The following is a 21,783-nucleotide window of genomic DNA, read 5'->3' as shown; positions in this document are numbered from 1 at the left end:
GCAGTTGGAGCTTTCTTTCTTAGCTTTAAAAAAAACTCTTATGAAATATCAGGTCTTGATTAAAACTAAAGTTCGGAGTACTTCAGACACTGGTATCCCTGAAATTTGTTTTGGCTGTAATGCAATAGGCCATCAATACACCTAAGCAAGAAGAAACAATGTGGCCTACAATGACATTAGACTAATTTGGTCTAATCTTGAAACCTTTGATGCTCCTGAAAACGTTTTGGTTGTTGGTTGGATATGCATAATTTCCCTCGATTGGAAATCATTAGCCAGTTCAATACTAGATCTACAGGAGATGTTGAGCAAAGAAAATGGCCCGTGCAAACCTCCTGACATGCAAGCCTCTTGCACCAAATCTCCAAAAGACAGTCCTAGTACCTTGAGACAGAGTTGCCAAATCTGGATTAAGAAATACTTGGAGATTTTGGAGGGGGAGCTTGGGAAAGGCAGTGTTTGGGGAGGGGAGGGACCTCAGCTGGGTACGATGCCACAGAGTTCACCCTCCAAAGGAGCCATTTTCTCCAGGGGAGCTGGTTTCTGTTGTCTGGAGATCAGTTGTAATCCCAGGAGATCTCCAGGCCCCACCTGGAGGTTGGCAACCCGGCACTGAGAAGTTCTCTTGCATAAACCCAATGCAAGGCACAAAATTGGTTTCCTGTGCTCTGGACCTGTTTTCCCTCTACAAGGGCTTGTGCAAGAAAATTTCGCAGAGTATTATTCTATGCTTTAATTTGCTGATTGTGAGGGTTTTAAAGTTTGAAAATACTATAGGGTGGCTTCCGAAAAAGAAGCAAAATCGGGTACATATATAGAAAATGTGCACATACCCTTGGAAGAATACCCTTTTGTAATGAATTTTCTGAAATCCTGGGGAGGGCGGGGGGAAATGAAAGAAGGGGGAAGAAAATCTCTTTACGCAGCACTTTGAATATCAATGTCCAGTTCGCCGTAGACATGCCGTATGGCATCACAATTCAGGCTTGCAATCAGCTTTCGGAGGCCGGCCCGCTTTGGAATACATTTTTCTTCCCAGGTCAAGGTTGAATTCTTTGAGAGGTTTCTGCGATGATAAAGAACGGTATGAATATGGTGGCGGATGGGCCATAAATCTCACTTTAATACATGAGCAGGCACCTTGGTGAGGGAAAAGATAATCTGTCTTTTAAAAGGAAACATCCCACCCCAGATTGGGCTTTTACCCCTAAAAAGAGAAGCTCAATACACCACAACACTGCTAGAGGGTTCCCTGTTTTGAACTGGATATGAAGCAAAGGCTTGTAAGCCCACCGAAGCTGTTGTTGAATAGAATTGCTGAATGAGGCTGATCTGTGACTGACCCAGCAAGGTAGTTTTATACTTTTAACAAGTGTACGTTTCCACAATTATGTACCACAAGCAAAAATCACTTGTATCTAGAAATTAAAACGACGTTTCAGATAATCAGAATTTGCCACTGGATATGGAGGTCCATTTCGTGTCCAAAACAGGACCACTAATCAAAGCAAGCTGCCGCTGAATGATAAAAATCCAGTTCACATGCGTCTTTGCGGACAGTAAGGAAGCACCCAAGGCCACAACCTGCCAATGCCCACAGTGATTCTCAGTACATTGGGACCTACAATTCCATGATTCTGAGAGGCCCATCAAATACATTGTGAAAACAGAACCAGCTGCTTTATTCTACCCCCATCAAACTTGCAGATTACACCCAGGGGTGTGCGTAATGGCATTCCTAAGCCAAAAACATACACAAAAATCAATGGTTTGGGTTGTTACAGTTGTTTCCCAGACTGGTATGAGCAATCCATGACTCTCGGTGAAATGAAATACCACCACCACCACCCCGCCCACAAAGAAAATCTGTGTTATCAAGTGTAGGTGCTTACCTAGCTAGCAGTGATCTGTGCATGTGCTTCTTGTGTTGCTGTTCCACTAGCTTGTTGTGTTGTGTTGTGCATGTGCTTGTTGTGCATGTGCTTGTTGTGTTGTTGTTCCACTAATTACACTAGCAATGGCATCCTTTCAACCAACTGGATCCTTGCAAGGGAGGAGCACAAAGCGCTTACAGCCAATCACCTTTGGCACTGTCTTCAATGACTGTTGCCCTAGCCCCTAGAATGGGCTGCCCATTGAAAAGAAGTCTGCAGAGCACTCACCGACTTCAGGGTCCGGTAAAATAGATCCCCTTTGCTGAATGTGCTCGAAATTCCGGGGGTCTTGAGAGAAGAGGAAGGGCTGCATTTCATGAGAATTTGCTGCCATTCTACTCTGGGGGCTGTCATCCCAGTCCTAGAGCAGTCTGTCTGTCTCAGGGGCCATCATTCCACTCTGGGGGGGCTGTCACTGAAGGCCCAGAGCAGACTCCTCCAAATCCCGTCCACATTTTCATTGCAACTTTTCTGTCCTGTAATGTATTTCAATGGAGCCCATGGAAGGCAACTGGTATTCCTGGCTCCCATTCAGTGTTCCCTCTAAGATGAGTTAATGTGAGCTCGCTCACAGCTTTTTAGCCTCCAGCTCACACATTTTTGTCTTAGCTCAGGAAGGATGGCTCCAGAGCAAGCTAATTCATGCAGCAGCCAAATTGCTCGCTCACAACTTTAATGCCAGTAGCTCACAAAGGAGAATTTTTGCTCACAAGACCCCACAGTTTAGAGGGAGCATTGCTCCCATTATATTCAATGGCCCTTTTCCCTCAATGGGCATTCTTGTCATTGCTTTCAGTACATCCCCTCCAGACACCATTTTTTTCAATGGACAGTTAATTCCAGGGTCTGGGGCAGCTGTCACTAAATATTACACCATCAAATTTGCCAGGAAAGAAGTCCTCCCTCTCCTGTCACGGTCCCCCAAATTTCAAGCACATTCAACAAAGGGGCTCCATTTTACTGGGCTCTGAAGTAGATGAGTTTCCATGCACTGCAGACACCATTCTTTACAATAGACATCCAATACCAGAGTCTGGGGCAACAGTCACTGAAGAGAATGCCTAAGATGACTGGCTGGAAGCACTCTGTGCTCCTCCCTTGGAAGGATCCAATTGGTTAGAAGGATGCCATCGCCCAGAAAGCTGCTGGGTTGAGCTGTAACTTAGTCGTGGTGGGTGGGGAGGTGTCTTTCTGTACGTCAAAACCTGCAATAAGCTTTTTGACATTCTCAAGTAGAACTTGGGCCACATAAGCTTGTCCGACTCACAGGATGAGCTCTGCAGACCAACCTCCGCACAATAGTTGTGGGTTTCGAATCACAAACAGGGTTTCTTCCCAGCCAAGAGAGGCCTTGCTCATTTAGATCTTTTACATCGCTTGGCAGGCCTTGACAGGGCACCTGTTCTCATGGTGTTCCCAAGTCTTTAGGGGGGGATTGGTGGGAATTGATGCAGCCTATCAGCACCTTTCTTTTAACCAAAAGAGCACTGTTGCTTAGCTTTAAACAATTTTGAAAATGATTTCCTCTTTAGTATTGACCCTAAGCAAAACAAAAGAAAGCCACCATCCAGAATGGTTCTGAACAAGTACCTTGTCAGGCCCTCTGGAACATCTTTTTACAATTAAAATGTGAAAACAGTAATAGAAGACTGCTGGGGACATTTCCAGTGGGATCCAGTCCAGTGATTTTTTTAAAACAACCCTCAAAGGGTTTTTCCCCCCTAATGGAATAAAACTGAACTAATTCTATTTGCCTGAAGTAACCTTAGTGATGGATGATTCTCAGTAATGTGCTAAGCCATCAACATACACCAGTCATTTATCATCTTCAATACAGAGAGGCAAATGGGATTAATATTTAAATAATCAGCTATGTTTTTCTCTCTGTGAACGTAACTTGCCACCTCTACAAAGCCATGATAACTTGATCAGCAAATATGCATATTGTGTGGAACCAAGAATCTCAGCTTTTAGGGATGCTTTTAAAGGCAGTTTCTAGCTCTCATGCTGTCAGAGTAAAGCCTGGAATTGCCCAGATCCAGAATTCCATGTGATGAGCACACAGAACTCCTCCACATATACACTGCGCTACCCCATTCAGTTCAAAGGAAGAGACCCTACTGGTACACTCGTTCTTGTGCACACATGAATCCGTTCTCTGCACTGAAAGGAATGAGCAATTATTGGAGGACTGGGGAATTTGCACAAGCAATGGCTGGATAAGTAGAGTGAAAGAGGCCATGCAGATGACAAGATTTCCCAAGGGTAAACTGGATTGTCTGTATTATCCAGCCAAGTGAATGCTGTTACCATCAGAGGTCCACCTGGAGTAAAATTATCTTCTGTCACCCACCAAATTCTGGTGAAGAATCAGGAACTGACAAAGGCCTCCATTTATGAGTGTAAAAAAGAGAGACCTTCCTATCATACTGTTAAAATAATAATAATTAGCAGCAGCCACAACAATTACAGGTATTTATATAACACCTTTTGAATTGCCAGAGCACATACATTATTTGCAATCCCAGCATCACTCTAAGGCAGATCAGTAATACTGCAGAGATTGCTGAAGCTGTTAAAACTGAGAGTTATTGGCTTGTCTAAGGAGGTCATGGCTAAAGCGATGCTTAAACTGTGGACCACGGATTTATTACCACGGCTTAGTTCGTTAGCCACTATCATTATACCAGCATCAGTATGTCATCACTATCTGTATCTGTCTCTAATGACTTCCAGGTAAAGGGCATAATCTCAAATTTTTAAATGCAATATGATTTGGATGTATTCAAGGGGCCATCTGCGTAAGTGCTACAAATACAGATACTGGGAAGCCAGTGTTACAGTACCGGCACGAGGCTAATTCTTACCTAAACTTCTTTGAGGTGGGACGCAGTAGACCAGGCCCATCAAGTCGCACCAAAACATCTGTCAGTTCCCGATTCAGCGGGTTGGTGAATTCCACTATCACTGTCATTTCCTTGCCGACTACTTTCTCACCAGGAACCTGCAGGAAGAATGTAGATCAAAATAAGAAACCTGGGGTACCTGAAAGACAGTCCCCTCCCATCTCAACCCCATCTCAATCTCTGGCAATTAAAATCTCAAACCTTGCTCAGTGTGCCTCCATCTTCCAAAACGAGGTAGGTGGCTACCACTACCACTACCATGGTTTGTTGGGTGGTGGCATCCAATGTTCCCTCTAAACTGTGGAGTCTTGTGTGCAAAAATTCTACTCTGTGAGCGACTGGTATTAAAGCTGTGAGCGAGTGACTTGGCTACTGCATACATTATTTTGCTCTGGAGCTAAGACAAAAGTGTGTGAGCCGGAGGCTAAAAAACTGAGCTAGCTCACCCTAACTCAGCTTAGAAGTAACACTGGTGGCATCTCAACTATGGAACGCCAGCTTTACAGAAGTTCAACTAGCACTATCTGCTATCTCTTAGGTGCAGTGGAACTGAACGTTTTTATATGCTTATGCTTTTTAAAGGGATTTTTGTGTGTGTTGTTAAAGCCCTTGCGGGGAGGGTGGAGGGGAATGCCTTGGGGCTGAATGTTTTTTATAATCACTGTATTTAGGGTTGCCAGATCTTACCTGGCTGTTGGTGCGGGAGGGGGGGTTCCAGTCTTGCTCTGGGAGTCAACTGGCCAGTGGGGGGAGCCTCACCCCCGAAGAGCCCCGTCCCGCCCAACGTGCCTGGCACGATGACATCACCTGGAGGTTGGGCAGGATGCTCTACCATTTGGGGGGAAAACTCTATGGTCACCATAGGGTTTTTTCAATAAACAGATATCTAAGTCACCATAGCGTTTTTGCTCAAATGCTACTGCGTCCCCCACGTGACGTTCCTGGCACGATGACCTCACATCTGGGTGACATCATCATGCCGGGCACGTTGGGAGGGACGGGGCTCCCCCCACCAGCCAGCTGTCTGGGGTCCCCGAAATCGGGGAAAACCCTGCTCCCATCAGGGGGATGGCAACCCATAACTGTATTTACTATCTTATATGTGTTAAAGGCAGCCATGGTCCTTAGTCTGCAGGGTTTCCCCTCTCCTTGCAGTAAGGATAGATAGACAAGGAAATGGAAAATAACTACAAAATGCCTATCTTCGCGCCTCTGAGCTCAGGAAATTACCTTTAATGAGCCAGTCAGAGGGATGCTTTTGGGACATCTAACTAAGGACTACAATTCCCAGGGGCAACTGCTCTTAAAGGTACACAGCAGTTTTACTAAACTACTATTACCTACAGTTAACGCTGACTGGGGGCAGCACAAGACCTGAGCAAGGTTGTTAATGACAGAATGTTTTGCAGGTCATTACTTCATAGGATCGTCATAAGTCGGAAGTGACTTGATGGCAAATAACACACACATATATGTTATCTGTTGCACTCTCTGTCTGATTATAGCTTATGCTGTTTTTTATTTACAGCTTCAGTTTGCCTTGATTAAAAAACCTTTTACTGGTTTTATTATTTGTTACTGTAAATAGCTTTGAATAAAAAGCATGGATAAGTGACTAATTAACAATAAATAAATAAATGATTCAAATAAAGATCTTGACTGTTGAATATGAATCAGCTACAGGGAGGGAGTGGCTTCTGGAATGGAGAACAGAAACTGAACCGGGAGCATCGGCCAGCCAAAGCTGTCAAACTGTGAGATAGATCTCCTGCAGAGACGCAACCGAAAAAGAGAGACGTGAGATTTTTCCTGGCATCTGCTCTGCAAATATATGCAAATATTCAGATGACCTTAGATATTCCTAAATATAAAACACATATTATGTTAATTATTATTAACAGAATCCCTCTGAGTCATGATGCATTTGGCTATCAGTGGAAAGCAAACTGTTATACCCCGAGTTAGAATATAGGGGTCTTTTTTTAGCATATTGTTAACAGTTGCTGAAAAAATAGTTTTTGTTAAGATACACAGTTTGCTATTGGTCAGGGATGGCTGGCTGATATTTCCTCAGTGGGAGCCATTGACTAAGTGGGGGGATATTTCCTTCACGGACAATTTTCCTGCAGGGTAGGGAGTTAGTCCCTCTACCCATGGGAGTGTACGGGAGACAAAGAGGCAGTCTGAATTCGGGCAGAAATGGAAAATGTCAGGCAGAGAGATGGAAGTTTGAGATAAACAGGAAGCAGCGGTTGTGAGTGGGAGAGGGAGTTCACGCTTCTGCTTTGTGAGAGCTTGGTGTAGGATCAGAGTTGCCAGGTCCTTCCTGGCAACCAGCAAAGGAGACCCATCCAACATGCAGCAATGTGTCTACGTCACTGACCACGTGTCCTGGATGTGACATCATCACTTCTGGGATGTCGGGGCAATGCTCTGGTATTTGGGCAAAAACTCTATGATAAATTTGGCTTCTACCATAGAGGTTTTGCCCAAATACCAGAGCATCGCCCCGACGTCCCAGAAGTTATGGAGTCACTTCCGGGCCACGTGGGCAGTGACGTAGACACGTTGTTGCATGTTGGATGGATTTCCCTCTTTTTCGGGGTAAGTTTCCCTTGTCAGCCAGCTGATTGGTGGCAGGGTGGTGGGGCCTGGCAGCAGGGGACGCCCACCTCTACTAGGGGGGGGGGTCTGGCAACCCTATGGAGGATTGGTGTCTGTGCTGCTTGCTTTTTGGAGTCTGTTTGCTTTCAATATGTTGTGTTCAGAGTTCCCTCTAAGCTGTGCTATGGGGTACTGGCGCACAAAAGTTTAGCTCCAGCTGAGGGGTTTTAAGCTTCTGCTCACACAAAGGCATTTCCCCCTCCATTGGAAACAATGGAGGATGGGGACACCTCCTTCTGAGGCCCATAGAATTTGACCCCCCTAGTCCAATCATTTTGAAACTTGGGGGGGGGGGAGTTGGTGCCACTAGCTCAAAAAACAGCCCCCTGATCCCCAGATACGCCTGGACTGATTCTCCCTTACAGTCTATGGGGCCCATTGACTATAGATATAGATTTTTTTTTTGCTCACCCGTTATGCTTTTCAGTATGATTTGTAAGCTGCCTTGAGTCACAGGAAAAGTGGGATATAAATATTTGAATAAATAAGTAGTTTGGGCAGGCTGATAACATTTAAGCAACTTCCTGTTTGTTAGGTTAGGCAGGGTTCTGACAGTGATTGTTCCTCCTCTGTTATACTGGACCTGTAATTTGTCATAGTTCACTAACAAAAAAACCAAAACCAAACAAACAAAAACGCACTGAAGTAGACTGCAAGAATTTCTCCCCCTCCTAAGTGCTGGTATGTTTTCTAAGGCTCAGCGCAGGGTGACAGTCCGAGGCCAGGTCTACCAATATAGTGGACTGGGGCAGGTAGACCTGTTCTCTGGAGGACAGGTCTACCAATATAGTGGAAAGGAGTGGGTGAAATTCTGACACAATTCTGTCTTCTCTTATAATGTTTTAATTATTCTTAAAATGTAGTTTAAATAGATTTTTACAAGGTTATGGAAATAATTAAAAAAACTAATTAATGCAATAGTCAAATGTAGACTTGTTCACAACTTAATGCTACTAGCTTTTTTCACTCACGAGGTAGAATTTTTGCTCACAACACTGTGGAGCTTAGAGGGAACACTGGCTGTGTTTGAATATTTGTCAGTAAACAGATATCGCAAAGCATTCTGTGTTGCACCCACGGTCTCTTTTATTGCAAGGACACAAATCCTGTGAAGAGGTCACCTGCTTGAATAAGTGGGAGAGTGAGCCAGTTATCTGGCTGCCTCTGTTTTAGACACCAAACCTCCTTTTCATACCCATATTTGGTTTGGCTACTTCTAAGATCCATTTTCTTGCTTTTGGTACACTTTATATTTGACTCTCGCTCTTTCACCTTCATGCACCCCAAACCATTTCTATCTCATTGGGTCAGGCTGGTTTCCCAGACTTGGCCCCCACATATGTTCCTTTGTTTTCAAGCCTAGAAAGAAAGAAAAAATATTTTTCCTTGGTCTTTCCTACTTGCCCTATAATTGGGGACAGAATGAATGAGCTTCTGCCTGCTCCAAAACTGTCTTTGTCTTGTGATCTGTTTGAGCACCTGTTGTGACCAAAACAACTGATCCTATTCTATACTTGATGCTCAGACTTGGGGACCCTGCATTGGTGGTGGAGTTTCTGTCATTAGTACTTGCCATTCTCTCTCTCAGTTTTTCTCTCTCCTTCCCAGGGGTCGTTTCGTAGAAAAAGAGCTAGGGGAACTCATTAGCATAACTCATTAACATATGCCACACCCCCTGACATCAGGGGTCCGGCGGTGGACCTGCAAGGCCGGCGGAGTGTGAAGAAGCCCCGCCAAGGCCCTCCCTGGCCCCAGGCAGGCAGAGGTGGGAGAGGCAGGGAGGAAGCAACTTACCCTCCCTCTTCTCCTGCCTCCTCCTGGCCGAATGAGGGCTGGAAGCAGGGCGGCCGGAAGCAGGGGGCGGGGCTTCGTCGTGTGCCCCGCCCCCCACACCTCACCCGGGGGAACTGCGTTCCCCCGCGTTCCCCCCTGAAATGACCTCTGCTCCTTCCTATTGGGGGTGGGGAATCTTCCATCCCTAACCAGGCCCTTCTTGCCATTGCTCAGCTGGGTGGTGGGAGAAAAATACGAGAGAAATAGGGGATGGGATACCAGCATCCTGATGTACTGATATCGCTTCTGGAATGACCAGATGTGACTTCAGCACATTGTCGAAGACACTTTAACATTTAGTCAAAACTCTATATTTATACCATAGAGTTTTGGCTGAACGCTAGAGTATTACTGGTGACCCACTGACATAACTTCTGGTCACACAGGAAGTGATGCCACCTCATCGCCAGCAATGTCATTACGTTGCCAGCAAGGGGCCCCCAGCTGTGAGTCTCTGGCAAGCTTGCCCACTCTCCCTCCCCCTTCTAGCTGTCTGAATAGAAAAACCAGGTGCTGGGAATCAGGCTTTCAGTTCAATTTGCTAGTTCCCTTTGCAGAGTTAAGAGTTACCCTCCAATGAATTTTATTTGCAATGTATTGTATTTGTATTCTTAAAATATTTCTTTTAACACTTGCCAAAGTTGCAGGATGGCTAAATCAACAAGTCAAAATCTTTATTTATTTTACTTTATTTCGGCTTACATGACCAGAAGTCTTAAGCATACTTATGCACACATTATAAAAGTACCATTCATACAATAAAAGAAAAAATAAAACATCAGCACTATTTTAAAAAGCTCAATCATAAGCAATAGGGTGTGTTGTCCCAATATGAGTGTATTACACTAGCTGGAATCGTCGGACAGGATGAATCCTCCAACGGGCACCCACTACATCAAATCAGAACGGTTTGAACTTTCCCCTCCTTTTTCCTTTTTTTTTGCCACCAGGGCCAGAAATAAGGCCACTGCTTTGGTAACTGAATCCACTCTATCAGATAAGAGAACAGAAATTGACCAGGGAAGGGGGGGGAGATTTTCTTTTATCAAGATAGGTATAATATACTTCTGCCTCTCCATACTCCAGTTGGGGCAAGCTAGCAAGTCAAAATCCTTATTGGTGGCATGTGGGTCACCATTCTAAGTGGCATTTTAAGGCTGCTGGATCTGGAGAAACATATTAAGAGCAGAGCCTCCTGAGACAGATTGCTTCAGTCAGTGTAAAGATTTGGGACGTTGGCTTTAGGAGGCTGTGGAGGTCCTCTATCCACACTGGGTTTCTGAGGCCAGTTTGTGAACAAGCTAGATGGGCGGCAACCCAGCAAAAGGCCTTCATGATTGTGGCACCAAAATTATTCATCCACCCCTCCTGTTATTGTCTTCCACCAGCAGATGAAGACTTTTTTGTTTTGTCTACTTTTGTCGAGAGCCAGTTGGGTGTAGTGGTTAAGAGCAGCAGACTGCAATCTGGAGAACCGGGTTTGATTCCCCACTCCTTTACATGAAGCCAGCTGGGTGACCTTGGGTCAGTCACAGTTCTCTCAGAGCTGTTCTCTCAAGAGCAGTTCTCTCAGAGTTCTCTCAGCCCCACCTACCTCACAGGGTGTCTTTTGTGGGGAGGGGAAGGAGTTTGTAAGTCGCTCTGAGATTCAAGAGGGAATTAGATAAACACCTGGAGCAGAGGTCTATCAGTGGCTATTAACCACAAGGTATAGATAGGGACTCTTGGTCTGGGGCAAGGGATGCTCTGTATTCTTGGTGCTTGGGGGGGGCAACAGTGGGAGGGCTTCTAGTGTCCTGGCCCCACTGCTGGACCTCCTGATGGCACCTGGTATTTTTGGTCACTGTGTGACAGTGTTGGACTGGATGGGCCATTGGCCTGATCCAGCATTGGCTTCTCTTGTGTTCTTATGTTCTTAACCATGGTGACTGCTGATAACTCTTGCTTCTAACAACCTAAGAAATCACCCTGGGATAATAAAAGCGACTTTCTGCCCTCATCTTGGGCCCACTAAAAGTCAATATTAAGCCAGCTCTCCCAGACCTTATCTATTTGGGTAACTACAGACTTTATGAAATGCCTATTGTAAAGAGAGGGTAGGGGGGAATGCAACTGAACCTAGGTACTGGGTAATACTCTTAGTCTTCACCCTGCCCAAACCTCCTGGAGATCTGACTGTGCCTTTTGTCTGATAAGGGCACAGGGAATTAGCCCTTTAAAAATGAAAGGAAAGGAAAGAAAAACCCTACCGTGCTACATAATGCATAATTCATGGCAACATCTGTGGTATGTCACATTTATCTTAACACACGAGAATGAACCAATTCAGCCTATGCTTGTTAGGGTTTATGAATTATATTAAATCTTTTATTTCTCTCTCCTAGGTCTTTTTTTTTTTAAAGAGGGATCAGATTCTTCTCCCAGATGAACCAGAAGGCAAACTGATTTTGTAGAAAGTAATTGCATTGATATGGACTCACAGCCAAGCTAGTGAGAACAAAATTTGGCTAGTGAGTGCATTGGAAGCTGTGGCTTTGTTCTAAGCTGCATTTGATACCAGAAACAATCAAGAAAATATTAATGGTATTCAAATGCCTTTTCCTTTCCATGTAATCAGACACACATTACACACTGCTGAGAAAACTGAGGAATTTTTTTTTTTGGGGGGGGTGGGTCTTTCTAAAAGTATAATTTCTTCACTTTCCTAGCTGCAGCAAATATAATTTTCTTTTCATTCATGGGGTGGTGGTGGTAAAAAAAGAAAAGAAGAAGAAAACCCCACAGCCTTACATCCATAGCTTACCAGCCCATGAACAACAGCGAATAAGTTCTGTATTATCATCTAAGGACCCAAACGTGAAATAGACTGCATCTGTGAGGCTTTGACTGTGATTTGTACCATGGGAATGTTGTTGTATTTTATTGGGGTTTTTAATTCTTTGTATAGGGCTTTGCTGGCTCAAGTGGTTAAGACGCTGAACTGCAGACTGGAAGGTCGGTAGTTCAGCAGTTCAAGACCCAAGTGCCGTGTGACGGAGTGAGCTCCCGTCTCTGGTCCCAGCTCCTGCCAACCTAGCAGTTCAAAAGCAAGAAATTGCAAGTAGATAAATATGTACCGCTTCAGTGGGACGGTAACAGCGTTCCGTGCACCTCAGTGTCTAGTCATGCCGGCCACATGACCACGGAAACATCTTTGGACAGCTCTGGCTCTTCGGCTTGGAAACGGAGATGAGCACTACATCCCTAGAGTCGGATTTGACTGGTTTTTGAGCAAAGGAAACCTTTACCTTTACCTAATTCTTTGTATATTGTATATTGGTTACTGTGTCTGATGGAACCCACCCTGAGCCTGCTACGCGGGGAGGGAGGGATACAAATCCAACAAAATAAAATTAAAAAAAAAAACCAGGCAGGACGCAGCTAGTTTTTCTGCTGGTGAAAAAGGGGTTGGTTTCCTCTGACCAGCCCAAAGCCTGTGCTTGAGATCATGGATTCTGCATGGACATAAGCCAAGTGGGGTGGAGAAGGGAGATTTGGTGAGGTTGAATGAAAAAGCCGGCTCGTTCCAAACCAATGAATTAATCACATGTGTATGGCTACTCAGGGTATAGATCCTGTCGATAGTGGGCATAGTGCCTGGACCAAAGGAATCCCAAAGACAGACCTCCATCCCTGTTACCAAGACAAGTGCCTGCAGGCCACACAAAGGGGCACTGGAGGGAATAAGAGGTAACAGGTGTCTTCTAGATCCTCATTCAGTCCCACTCTCCACCCCAGTGTCACACAAGTCACTCATGCGCCAAGTTACTGACTAAAATAAATTTTCGAAACAGGCCACAGTACAGATCTGCTCATATGTTTTGGGGACAGGTTTGATTAGATGCATTAAAACACGATGCAACAGCAGCAGAACCATTTGTACAAAATTGCATAATGCAGACAGGCATTGTCATGTTATGTGTCAGATCCAGACTATACGGGCAGTTTCCATGGATTCACCTTTTCCACTGCAGACATCTCCCTCCATCAGTCCTCAAGGTCCCATCACCCAGGGCAACAAGTTGTAAAGATCAGTGCGCTGCAGTAGGGATCTGTTGTTGGAAAATTTAATCCAGATCCAACCCCATGGGAGAATGCTAGGTTTCCCCACATTCTCATTTTCCTTGCCTGTAAATTCTTGTTTCTTCGAGATTTATTTTCTGTTCTGCACATGTTTTGCTCCCTCTAGTGGTCAAATTGAAATCACACCAGTTTATGTCCTGCATAAAAACCTGCGGTTTAAATCTTCAGGGAGATATCCTGGTCATAAACTGTTGTAATATCAAATCGACCACTAGAGGGAGCAAAACACGCGAGGAACAAGAAAACCCCCCTGAAGAAACAAGAATTTACAAGTGAGGAAAATCAGAATGTGGAAACGCCAGCTGTCTCTGATAATGTGTTCTAACTTTACAGGCACAAACAAACCCTTATGATAATATGCGACTATACACTAAGGTAAAATGATTCACTGACGATCTCAGAGGAAATCATTTTCTGTTCAAATGCTTTCATTAAGAAACCACAACTTTTGTTGTGGTTATTTCATTATTAATATACAGGGTTGGATCCCATGGGTCTGGCTACCCCATTAGTAGAGGCACTTTGAAGGCACACAAGCATTCATAAAAGTGTCTTCCCACCAGGGGACAGCTCCGTCCACCAGAGGAAAGCCCCTCTACTAGTGGGGTGGATCACGGGAAGAGGCCACACTGCTCCTTTCTTTCTTACTTCAGGTGTGGTCTTAGCCAATGGGCAACAGAGGCAGCTGCCCTGGGCCTCAGGCTAGGGGGTCTTCGGCCACACAACCCTACTCCAGAGGGAAAGGAGAAAAGAAGAAAAGCAGCAGGCTCCCGCTGCCATCGCTCATGCCAGCAGTGTTCCCTCTAAGCTGAGTTAGTGTGAGCTAGCCCACAGTTTTTTAGCCTCCGGCTCACACATTTTTGTCTTCGCTCAGGAAGGAGGGCTCCAGAGCAAACTAATTTATCCAGCAGCCAAATCGCTGGCTCACAACTTTAATGCCAGTAGCTCACGAAGTTGAATTTTTGCTCACAACACTCCACAGCTTAGAGGGAGCATTGCATGCCAGGGCTCAATTCCACCCACTCAAACCTCCCTCACCTGTGGTCAGGCCACTTGCTCCTGTCATATCTGGCTGCTGGCTTCCGGCAGCAGCTCCTACCCACCTCACACGGTGCGAAGGCTACCTCTCGCTTGGAGGCAGTGATCCTGGGCCCCATCTTGGACTTTTGACCGGGACCCCAGAATCACTAATGCTGCCCCTGCCTTATTCCCGCCACAGTATGCTTAGCTGGCGGAAGCTGAAAGCCACCCAGCAGCACTTAGCACTTCTCGCTGGAATACCTAAGCAGTAGAGGTTGTGTGTTTCAGACAGATTCTTCTCCAGCCAACAATTAAGTGTCTGACCGAGGGACTGTTGAGTGGTAAGGCCAACTAGCAGCCAACTTCTGATCTGTTCTCTGATCTTGGGTCGTAATAAACTTGACTCATGACTCAGCATGGGTCACCAGATGCTCCGTACGGAGACAGAAACGCTGACTGAGCAGAACTTTCCTACAGCCCTCTGGATAGTTTTGAGTGGGTTTTAAAATAAATAAACAACCTGGAAATAAGTTTGAAAGAACTTTTGAGATTTCTTTTTTAAAAACGCTGGGCACAAAATTAACTTTCCCCCTTTCTCTTAAGGGTATATAAAACGACTGTCTGAAGAAGCAGTGACTCTGGGGTTCGTTCCCTGCATGTTTAATATTCCTGCTTCAGAGAAGCCGGGAAAGACTAAGCAATTTAAGGAGTGTAACCCAGGGAGTCTGTATATGCTATTCAGCTCCGGCAAAGAATTGAAAGGATTATACATTTTTAAAATGTGGTTATTGAAGATATGAGCTCGAAGCAAAGTTTATTTGACTTTGGCTTCCTCTGTGGAGTGCTCAGAAAAGACATAATATTATTTGAGGACACTGCTGATAAACATTTGTCCTCACTAATTAGATACGCATAGGTTGGCATCTGTGGAGAGTTTTCAAAACAAACTTTGATGAGAAGGAGCCGTTTCCCTCAAACTTTTAAAGCCTTTTGAGCTTTATCATCTGTCACATTGTCTCACATCCATTTTGGGGTTTTTTTAAAATCTGGAATTGAATGGGCTGCTCATATTGTCATCGCTCCTTCCTGGACTGAAGCTGCCAATCCATAAGTTCTTTAACATTTCAGGTAAAATATTGAAATGGTGTTTTCTTCTTCTCTTGAATCCTAAAGAGCCAATTTAAGATTACACCCAGTTTGGCGCAGTGATAACAGCAGAGGTCTGCCTCGGTGTGCCAACTGACGTGTTTCCTAGAAACTGCCAAGTGTTTGGGGGAAGTGGGAGGGGCCAGGTGGGTCTTTGGGGCAACAAGGCTTTTGATTGGCCACTAGAGATTTGATTGGCTCTGCAGATTTTTTTAAAAGGCTATTTCGGCAGTAAGCCGCCATCACAGCCCAAGGATCTCCACTGTGAGACTGAAGGTAAGCTGCAGCAGCCATTTTAGGAGCCAGTTTGGTGTAGTGGTTAAGTGCGCAGACTCTAATTTGGAAGAACCAGGTTTGATTCCCTACTCCTCCACTCGCAGATGCTGGATGACCTTGGGCAAGCCATCATTTTGTCAGAGCTGTCCTTGAAAAAGAGCAGTTTCTGCCAGAGCTCTCTCAGCCCCGCCAACCTCACAAGGTGTCTGTTGTGTGGGGAGGGGAAGGGGAAGGGGAAGGAGTTTGTAAGCCGATCCGAGACTCTCTTGGGTAGTGAAGGGCGGGGTATAAATCCAATCTCCTCTTCTTCTGTGGCAGCAATTTCATGGTCACCGTTGTATGGCTGTGCCTACCACACTGTGTCAGAATTCCAAAGGTGCCCTCAGGCTCGGAAAAGCTGGCAATCCCAGTGTCCTTCCATGAGACCCAGAAATTGCTTCAGCCTCTCCTCCTTTTGGTGAAGTGGTTAAGAATGGCGGACTCTAATCTGGAGAACTGGGTTTGATCCCTCCTCACTCCTCCACATGTGGATGCTGGGTGACCTCGGGTCAGTCAATGTTCTCTGAGAACTGTTCTCTCAGAGCTGTTCTCTCAAGGGCAGTTCTCTCAAGAGCTCTCTCAGCCCCACCTACCTCACAGGCAATGTTCCCTCTAAGCTATGGAGTCTTCTGAGCAAAAATTCTACTTTGTGAGCAGCTGGCATTAAAGTTGTGAGTGAGCGATTTGGCTCCTGCATAAATTAGTTTGTTCTGGATCCATCCTTCCTGAGTTAAGACAAAAATGTGTGAGCTGGAGGCTAAAAAACTGTGAGCTACCTCACACTAACTCAGCTTAGAGGGAACACTGCTCACAGGGTGTCTGTCATGGGGAGGGGAAGGGAAAGGAGTTTGTAAGCTGCTCTGAGACTCTGAGTGAAGGGGTGGGGTATAAATCCAATCTCCTCCTCCTCCTCCTCGTCCTTGCTGCCTCCCATTGAGTCCTAATTTCTGGTTTTTCAGGTGCAGTGTTCCCTCTAAGCTGAGCTAGTGTGAGCTAGCTCAGTTTTTTAGCCTCCGGCTCACACATTTTTGTCTTGGCTCAGGAAGGATGGCTCCAGAGTCAACTAATTTATGCAGCAGCCAAATTGCTCGCTCACAATTTTAATGCCAGTAGCTCACAAAGTAGAATTTTTGCTCACAAGGCTCCATAGCTTAGAGGGAACATTGCTGGCCACACAACTTTCCTTTTCCCTGTTGATCTGAGGCTGCTAATTTCTTTACTTGGTTTCCAGAAAGGAAGGGCTGGTTCGCCCCTCAAGTGACCCCAGCTGCTACTTGGGCTGCCAAACTGCCCGGGGTGGGGGGGGGGCGTGATGCAGGGGGTGCTGCTACTGGTGGAGCTGCTGCCTGGGCTCCGGGGCAGCAGCATGAGGTGCATCTGTTCTTGGGCAGCTGCTGACTTGGATTCATCCAAGGCAGACTGTGGAGACGTGCTTTTTCTTCAGTCTCCTTTGGACCACGCTGGGGAAAGCTGGCGTGGAAGGGGAGACACTGGGCTTGATATTTTGAGCCAGCCGTGCAGAGCACCATATGTGCACAGCTGATTCCCCGACTCCGAGTTTAAGAAAATTATTCCTGCCCCCATAACACACTTCCTGAAAGTACTCTGTAAACTCATGAGTGAAACAAGTCACTTGGGGATATGGAGGATATAACCGTGCTTCCCAATCGTCGTGGCACGGTGGCCCACAAGTCCAAATTTTTGTAGTACAGTGACCCACTGAGAAAAACAGAGCAAAAGAACTGCAAAAGGCAGTTTCATCCTTTCAATCCACTTTCAGCTAAGCGACCCTCAAACTGGGGGATGCTGGGATAGGGAATAGCAAGAGCAGATAAATCAATGGCGTGTTGCCTTGAATGTTTTGACTTAAAGCAATTCTTTTAAAAAATCTTCATTCTTTTTTTTTTGGGGGGGGATAAAGATTTATTCCCTCTCCTAAAAAGGAGAGATATTTCTTTTAAGTTCAAGAAAAAAGGGTGGGTATATAGAGGGATAAAGAAATAGAGTGAGTGGTGTTAATGGTATTAGTTTAGTTAATCTGTTAGTATTCAGAGCACACAGTCCATAGTCTCTTTCGTCAGACGTCTTTCTTCGAAAGCCAGTCGAATCCGACTCTAGGGTTGCGGTGCTCATCTCCGTTTCAAAGCCGAAGAGCCAGCGCTGTCCGAAGACGTTTCCGTGGTCATGTGGCCGGCATGACTAAACACCAAGGCGCACGGCACGCTGTTACCTTCCCACCGAAGTGGTACCTATATATCTACTTGCAATTTCTTGCTTTTGAACTGTTAGGTTGGCAGGAGCTGGAACTAGAGACAGGAGCTCACCCCATTTTGCGGCACACTCGGGTCTTGAACTGCTGAACTACCGACCTTCCACAGCCTGCAGTTCAGCATCTTAACCACTTGAGCCACCGCAGCTCTGGGATATTGATTATTGGCTGCCAAATGATTCATGTTTTATTCTGATGCCTGAGTTTAAGGTGCTATTTTATAGACTGTAATTTAATGTTTTTGTAGTATGTTTTGACTTTATTTATAGATTGTTTATTGGATGTTGTGAGCTGCCCTGCACCCTGGGGAAGGGCAGGATATAAGTCTAGAAATGAAATAAAATAAATGAAATATCTGTATAGGTAAAGGTTTCCCTTGCTCGAAAGCCAGTCGAATCCGACTCTAGGGATGTGGTGCTCATCTCCATTTCCAAGCCGAAGAGCCTGACCCCTTAATTGGACGTGCCTCTCCAGGATCATCTCAGGAAGATCCTTTCAATCAAGACGCAAAACTCATCGACAGTACAGCCACACCAGTCTGCTTCTTGCAGTCCCTGAAAACTGACCTTAAGGAGCACTTGTGGGATTTTTAGCGCAGCGCTTTTCTGCTTGGCCAGGATCTTCTGTGTTTCGTTGACACGGGCTGTGACGAAGAAATGCAGGGAAGCTTGTTCCAGCAACCGGCTCATGTACTCGCTGGCCTTGATTAGCACCTCGGTAGTTTGAGCTGACAGGAGGAACAAACAAACAAAGAAACACAACTGAAGCCTGAAAGCAATATACTTGCAAGTTATTACTTCCAGTCCTGCTGATACTGTATTACCCATAGGCCATCAGATGCAATAAAGATGCTTCTCACAGAGAGAGTGGCCAATGCTTTCCAAGGCGCTGAGCTATGGCTTGTTTTCCCTCTCCCCCCCAGCTGTGATCTACACATACTATAGTTATGCTTGAAAATTTGGATTTATTTTAAGACAGATCACTTCCATCCATGTGATTTTCCCCAAGCGCTGCTGCTGCTAAGCACAAGGAGAGTAGGAAGTAGCCCCTGATAACAAAAAACTGCTAAAAGTTCTTTCTCTGGTGGGGTTTTGAGCTAACATAGCTGCTTAAGTCTTATAAGCTTTGTCCAGTGTAGCAAAGTGGTTACAGCAGGGCTCCCCAACCTTTTCTTTACTGAGAGAAGAAGAAGAAGAGCTGGTTTTTATACCCCGCTTTTCTCTACCCTAAGTAGTCTCAAAGAGGCTTACAATCACCTTCCCTCCCCCTCCCCACAACAGGGGCCTTGTGAGGGAGGTGGGGCTGAGAGAGTTCTGAGAGGTCATGTTGAAGAGGAGTGGGGGATCAAACCCAGTCCTCCAGATTAGAGTCCACTGCTCTTAATCACCACACCACACTGGCTCTCAGGTACTTATGGCCAATGAAAAATATTCCAAGCAACTTCACATTGACACAGAGAGTACTCCATCTTTTTGTGTTATACCCCTGAGGATGCCAGTCACAGCTGCTGGTGAAATGTCAGGTACTACAGTGCCAAGACCACAGCCATACAGCCTGGAAAATCTACAACAACTAACCTCTACCACTCCCTGTGCATGCTGCCAACATGGGCCAGAAATGAAGCTGTCTGATAAGCAGCACAGAGAAAAATCCTATGAAGTAGGAAGTCGTAAGAGTGTAAAAAGAGCCCTGCTGGCTCAAACCAATGGTCCATCTAGTCCAGCATCCTGTCACACACACTGGCCAACCAGTTGTCCTGGAGGGCCAACAAAGAGGGCACAGAAGCCAAGGCCTTCTCCTGATGTTCCCTCCTAACACTGGATTTCAGAGGTTTGCTGCTTCCAAATATGGAGGTTCCCATTCATCACCATGGCTAATAGCCACTGGTGAACCTATTCTCCACTAATCTGTCTAACCCTCTTTTAAAGCTATCCATGCAAGTGGCCATCACTAGATCAACTGGCAATGCATTCCACAATTTAATTACTCATTGAGTAGAGAAGTGTTTCATTTTATCTGTCCTAAACAATTGCTCATCAAATATACTGGGTCAAATCGCTCATCAAATATACTGGCAGCTGCCAGTCTGAGTAGACAATACTGATAGTTATGGACCAAGGGTCTGATTCAATATAAGGCAGCTTCATATGGTCATTGGGTGGCCCCAACTGCTAGTATAATGGGGAGAGGGCGAAAAAGTTCTTTCTACCCACTTTCTCCTCCTCATGCATGTTTAAATGATATTCTCTCATGGTTCCCCTTCCTTGTCTGTTTTCTAAACTGCAAAGTCCCAGACTTGATTGCCTTTCCTCAAAGGAAAGGTGCTACAATCCCTTAATAATCTTGGTTGCCCTCTTCTGTATTTTTCCCAGCACTGTGATACCCTTTTTTGAGATACGGTGACTAGAAATGCATGCAATATTCCAAATGTGGCTTCATAGATCAAGCATAAAGAAAGCAGCTTGTAAATTATCAGCACACTTGTGTGGAAGATTTTTTTTTACAACTGTCCAACAATTACTTCTGAAGTAAACTGAAGGAGATCAATTTCATTCATAATACTGTTTTCTTAATTAGGGAGTCGTATACGTTTGCTTGAGGAAGAATATATATGTTCAAAACACATTGGGGAATTTTGGAAATCGTCTTGTTCTTTCTCCCACTGGTTTTGTGACTTTTCATCATTCACTTGAGAAACACTCTGATGTCTGAAATCCATTTAAAAAGTGCGTTTAGATGTGTTTTGCAGTAGCTTACTCCAGCACAGATTTGGGCACTCAGTTACCATGAGCTTGCACTGCCAGCTCTGTTTACTTCCCTCTGAGCTTGCACTGGCAGTGCAGAAAACACTGAAGAGAGGTGCTTAACTGCTGAAGGCATGGCTTGAGAGAACTGCATTTTGAGAGCACAGGTGCCAATGCCCCACAACTATCCTAGAGAATGCTGCTAAAGGAGAGAAGAACATGGAAGACGAATGTACATTCTCTAGCCAATGAAGATTTTTAATCCACACGAAAGACTGATTAAAGCCTTAATCTACTGGGACTAAGGCCATAAGTGAACAATCACTGGAATCAAAGTGACACATTAGCTGCTCCTCTTGAGGTCCAGCAGGTAGCTGGGGCAGGGCAAGATAAAGAGCTGGATGGCAGCCGTGGGGACTGACCCTCTTGACTTGATTTGGAATTTCCCAGTGGAACAAAAGGGCTGACTCTCCCCACTAAGGGCTACCAGGTGGTGGTGGTGGGGAAAATAACTGATTTTCCTCCTTTTGCACCATCCACACCAAAATGAAGCCCTGACTTTCACTCTTCCAACTATTCCCAGGCAACCATCTGACCCAGATTTCCAAGTCTCACCAAAATTTGTTTGATGAGGCCCAGGGGTCGTTTTGTAGAAAAAGAGCTAGGGGAACTCATTAGCATAACTCATTAGCATATGCCACACCCCCTGACATCACCGGAAGTGTGTCATAAGGCCACACCCCCTGACATCACCGGAAGTGTGTCATAAGGCCACACACCCCACCCACAACGGTCCCGGCCACCGGTGGCGGCCTTGCAGCTCCACTGCC

The 21,783-nt window shown here is 45.4% G+C and overlaps 1 protein-coding gene across 1 annotated transcript in view; it reads right to left on the bottom strand.

The window, feature by feature from the left end:
- Positions 1 to 543: 543 nt before the first annotated feature.
- The window catches only part of LOC107114882 (coagulation factor XIII A chain-like), a gene marked incomplete at its 5' end in the record, with an annotated part of 73,623 nt that continues 52,383 nt past the window's right edge, over positions 544 to 21,783 (bottom strand). Inside the window, 3 exons of the mRNA XM_015416488.1 lie at positions 544 to 1,066; positions 4,802 to 4,938; positions 18,776 to 18,936. Of these exons, the coding sequence (XP_015271974.1) occupies positions 919 to 1,066; positions 4,802 to 4,938; positions 18,776 to 18,936 (446 nt within the window). The remainder of the gene's footprint in view (positions 1,067 to 4,801; positions 4,939 to 18,775; positions 18,937 to 21,783) is intronic.

The sequence above is a fragment of the Gekko japonicus genome, unplaced genomic scaffold (genome assembly GCF_001447785.1).
Source record: "Gekko japonicus isolate JY-2015 unplaced genomic scaffold, Gekko_japonicus_V1.1 scaffold2445, whole genome shotgun sequence".
NCBI classification, from domain to species: domain Eukaryota; kingdom Metazoa; phylum Chordata; class Lepidosauria; order Squamata; family Gekkonidae; genus Gekko; species Gekko japonicus.
Note: the sequence above shows the minus strand (reverse complement) of the source record. Positions and strands in the feature narration are given on the sequence as shown.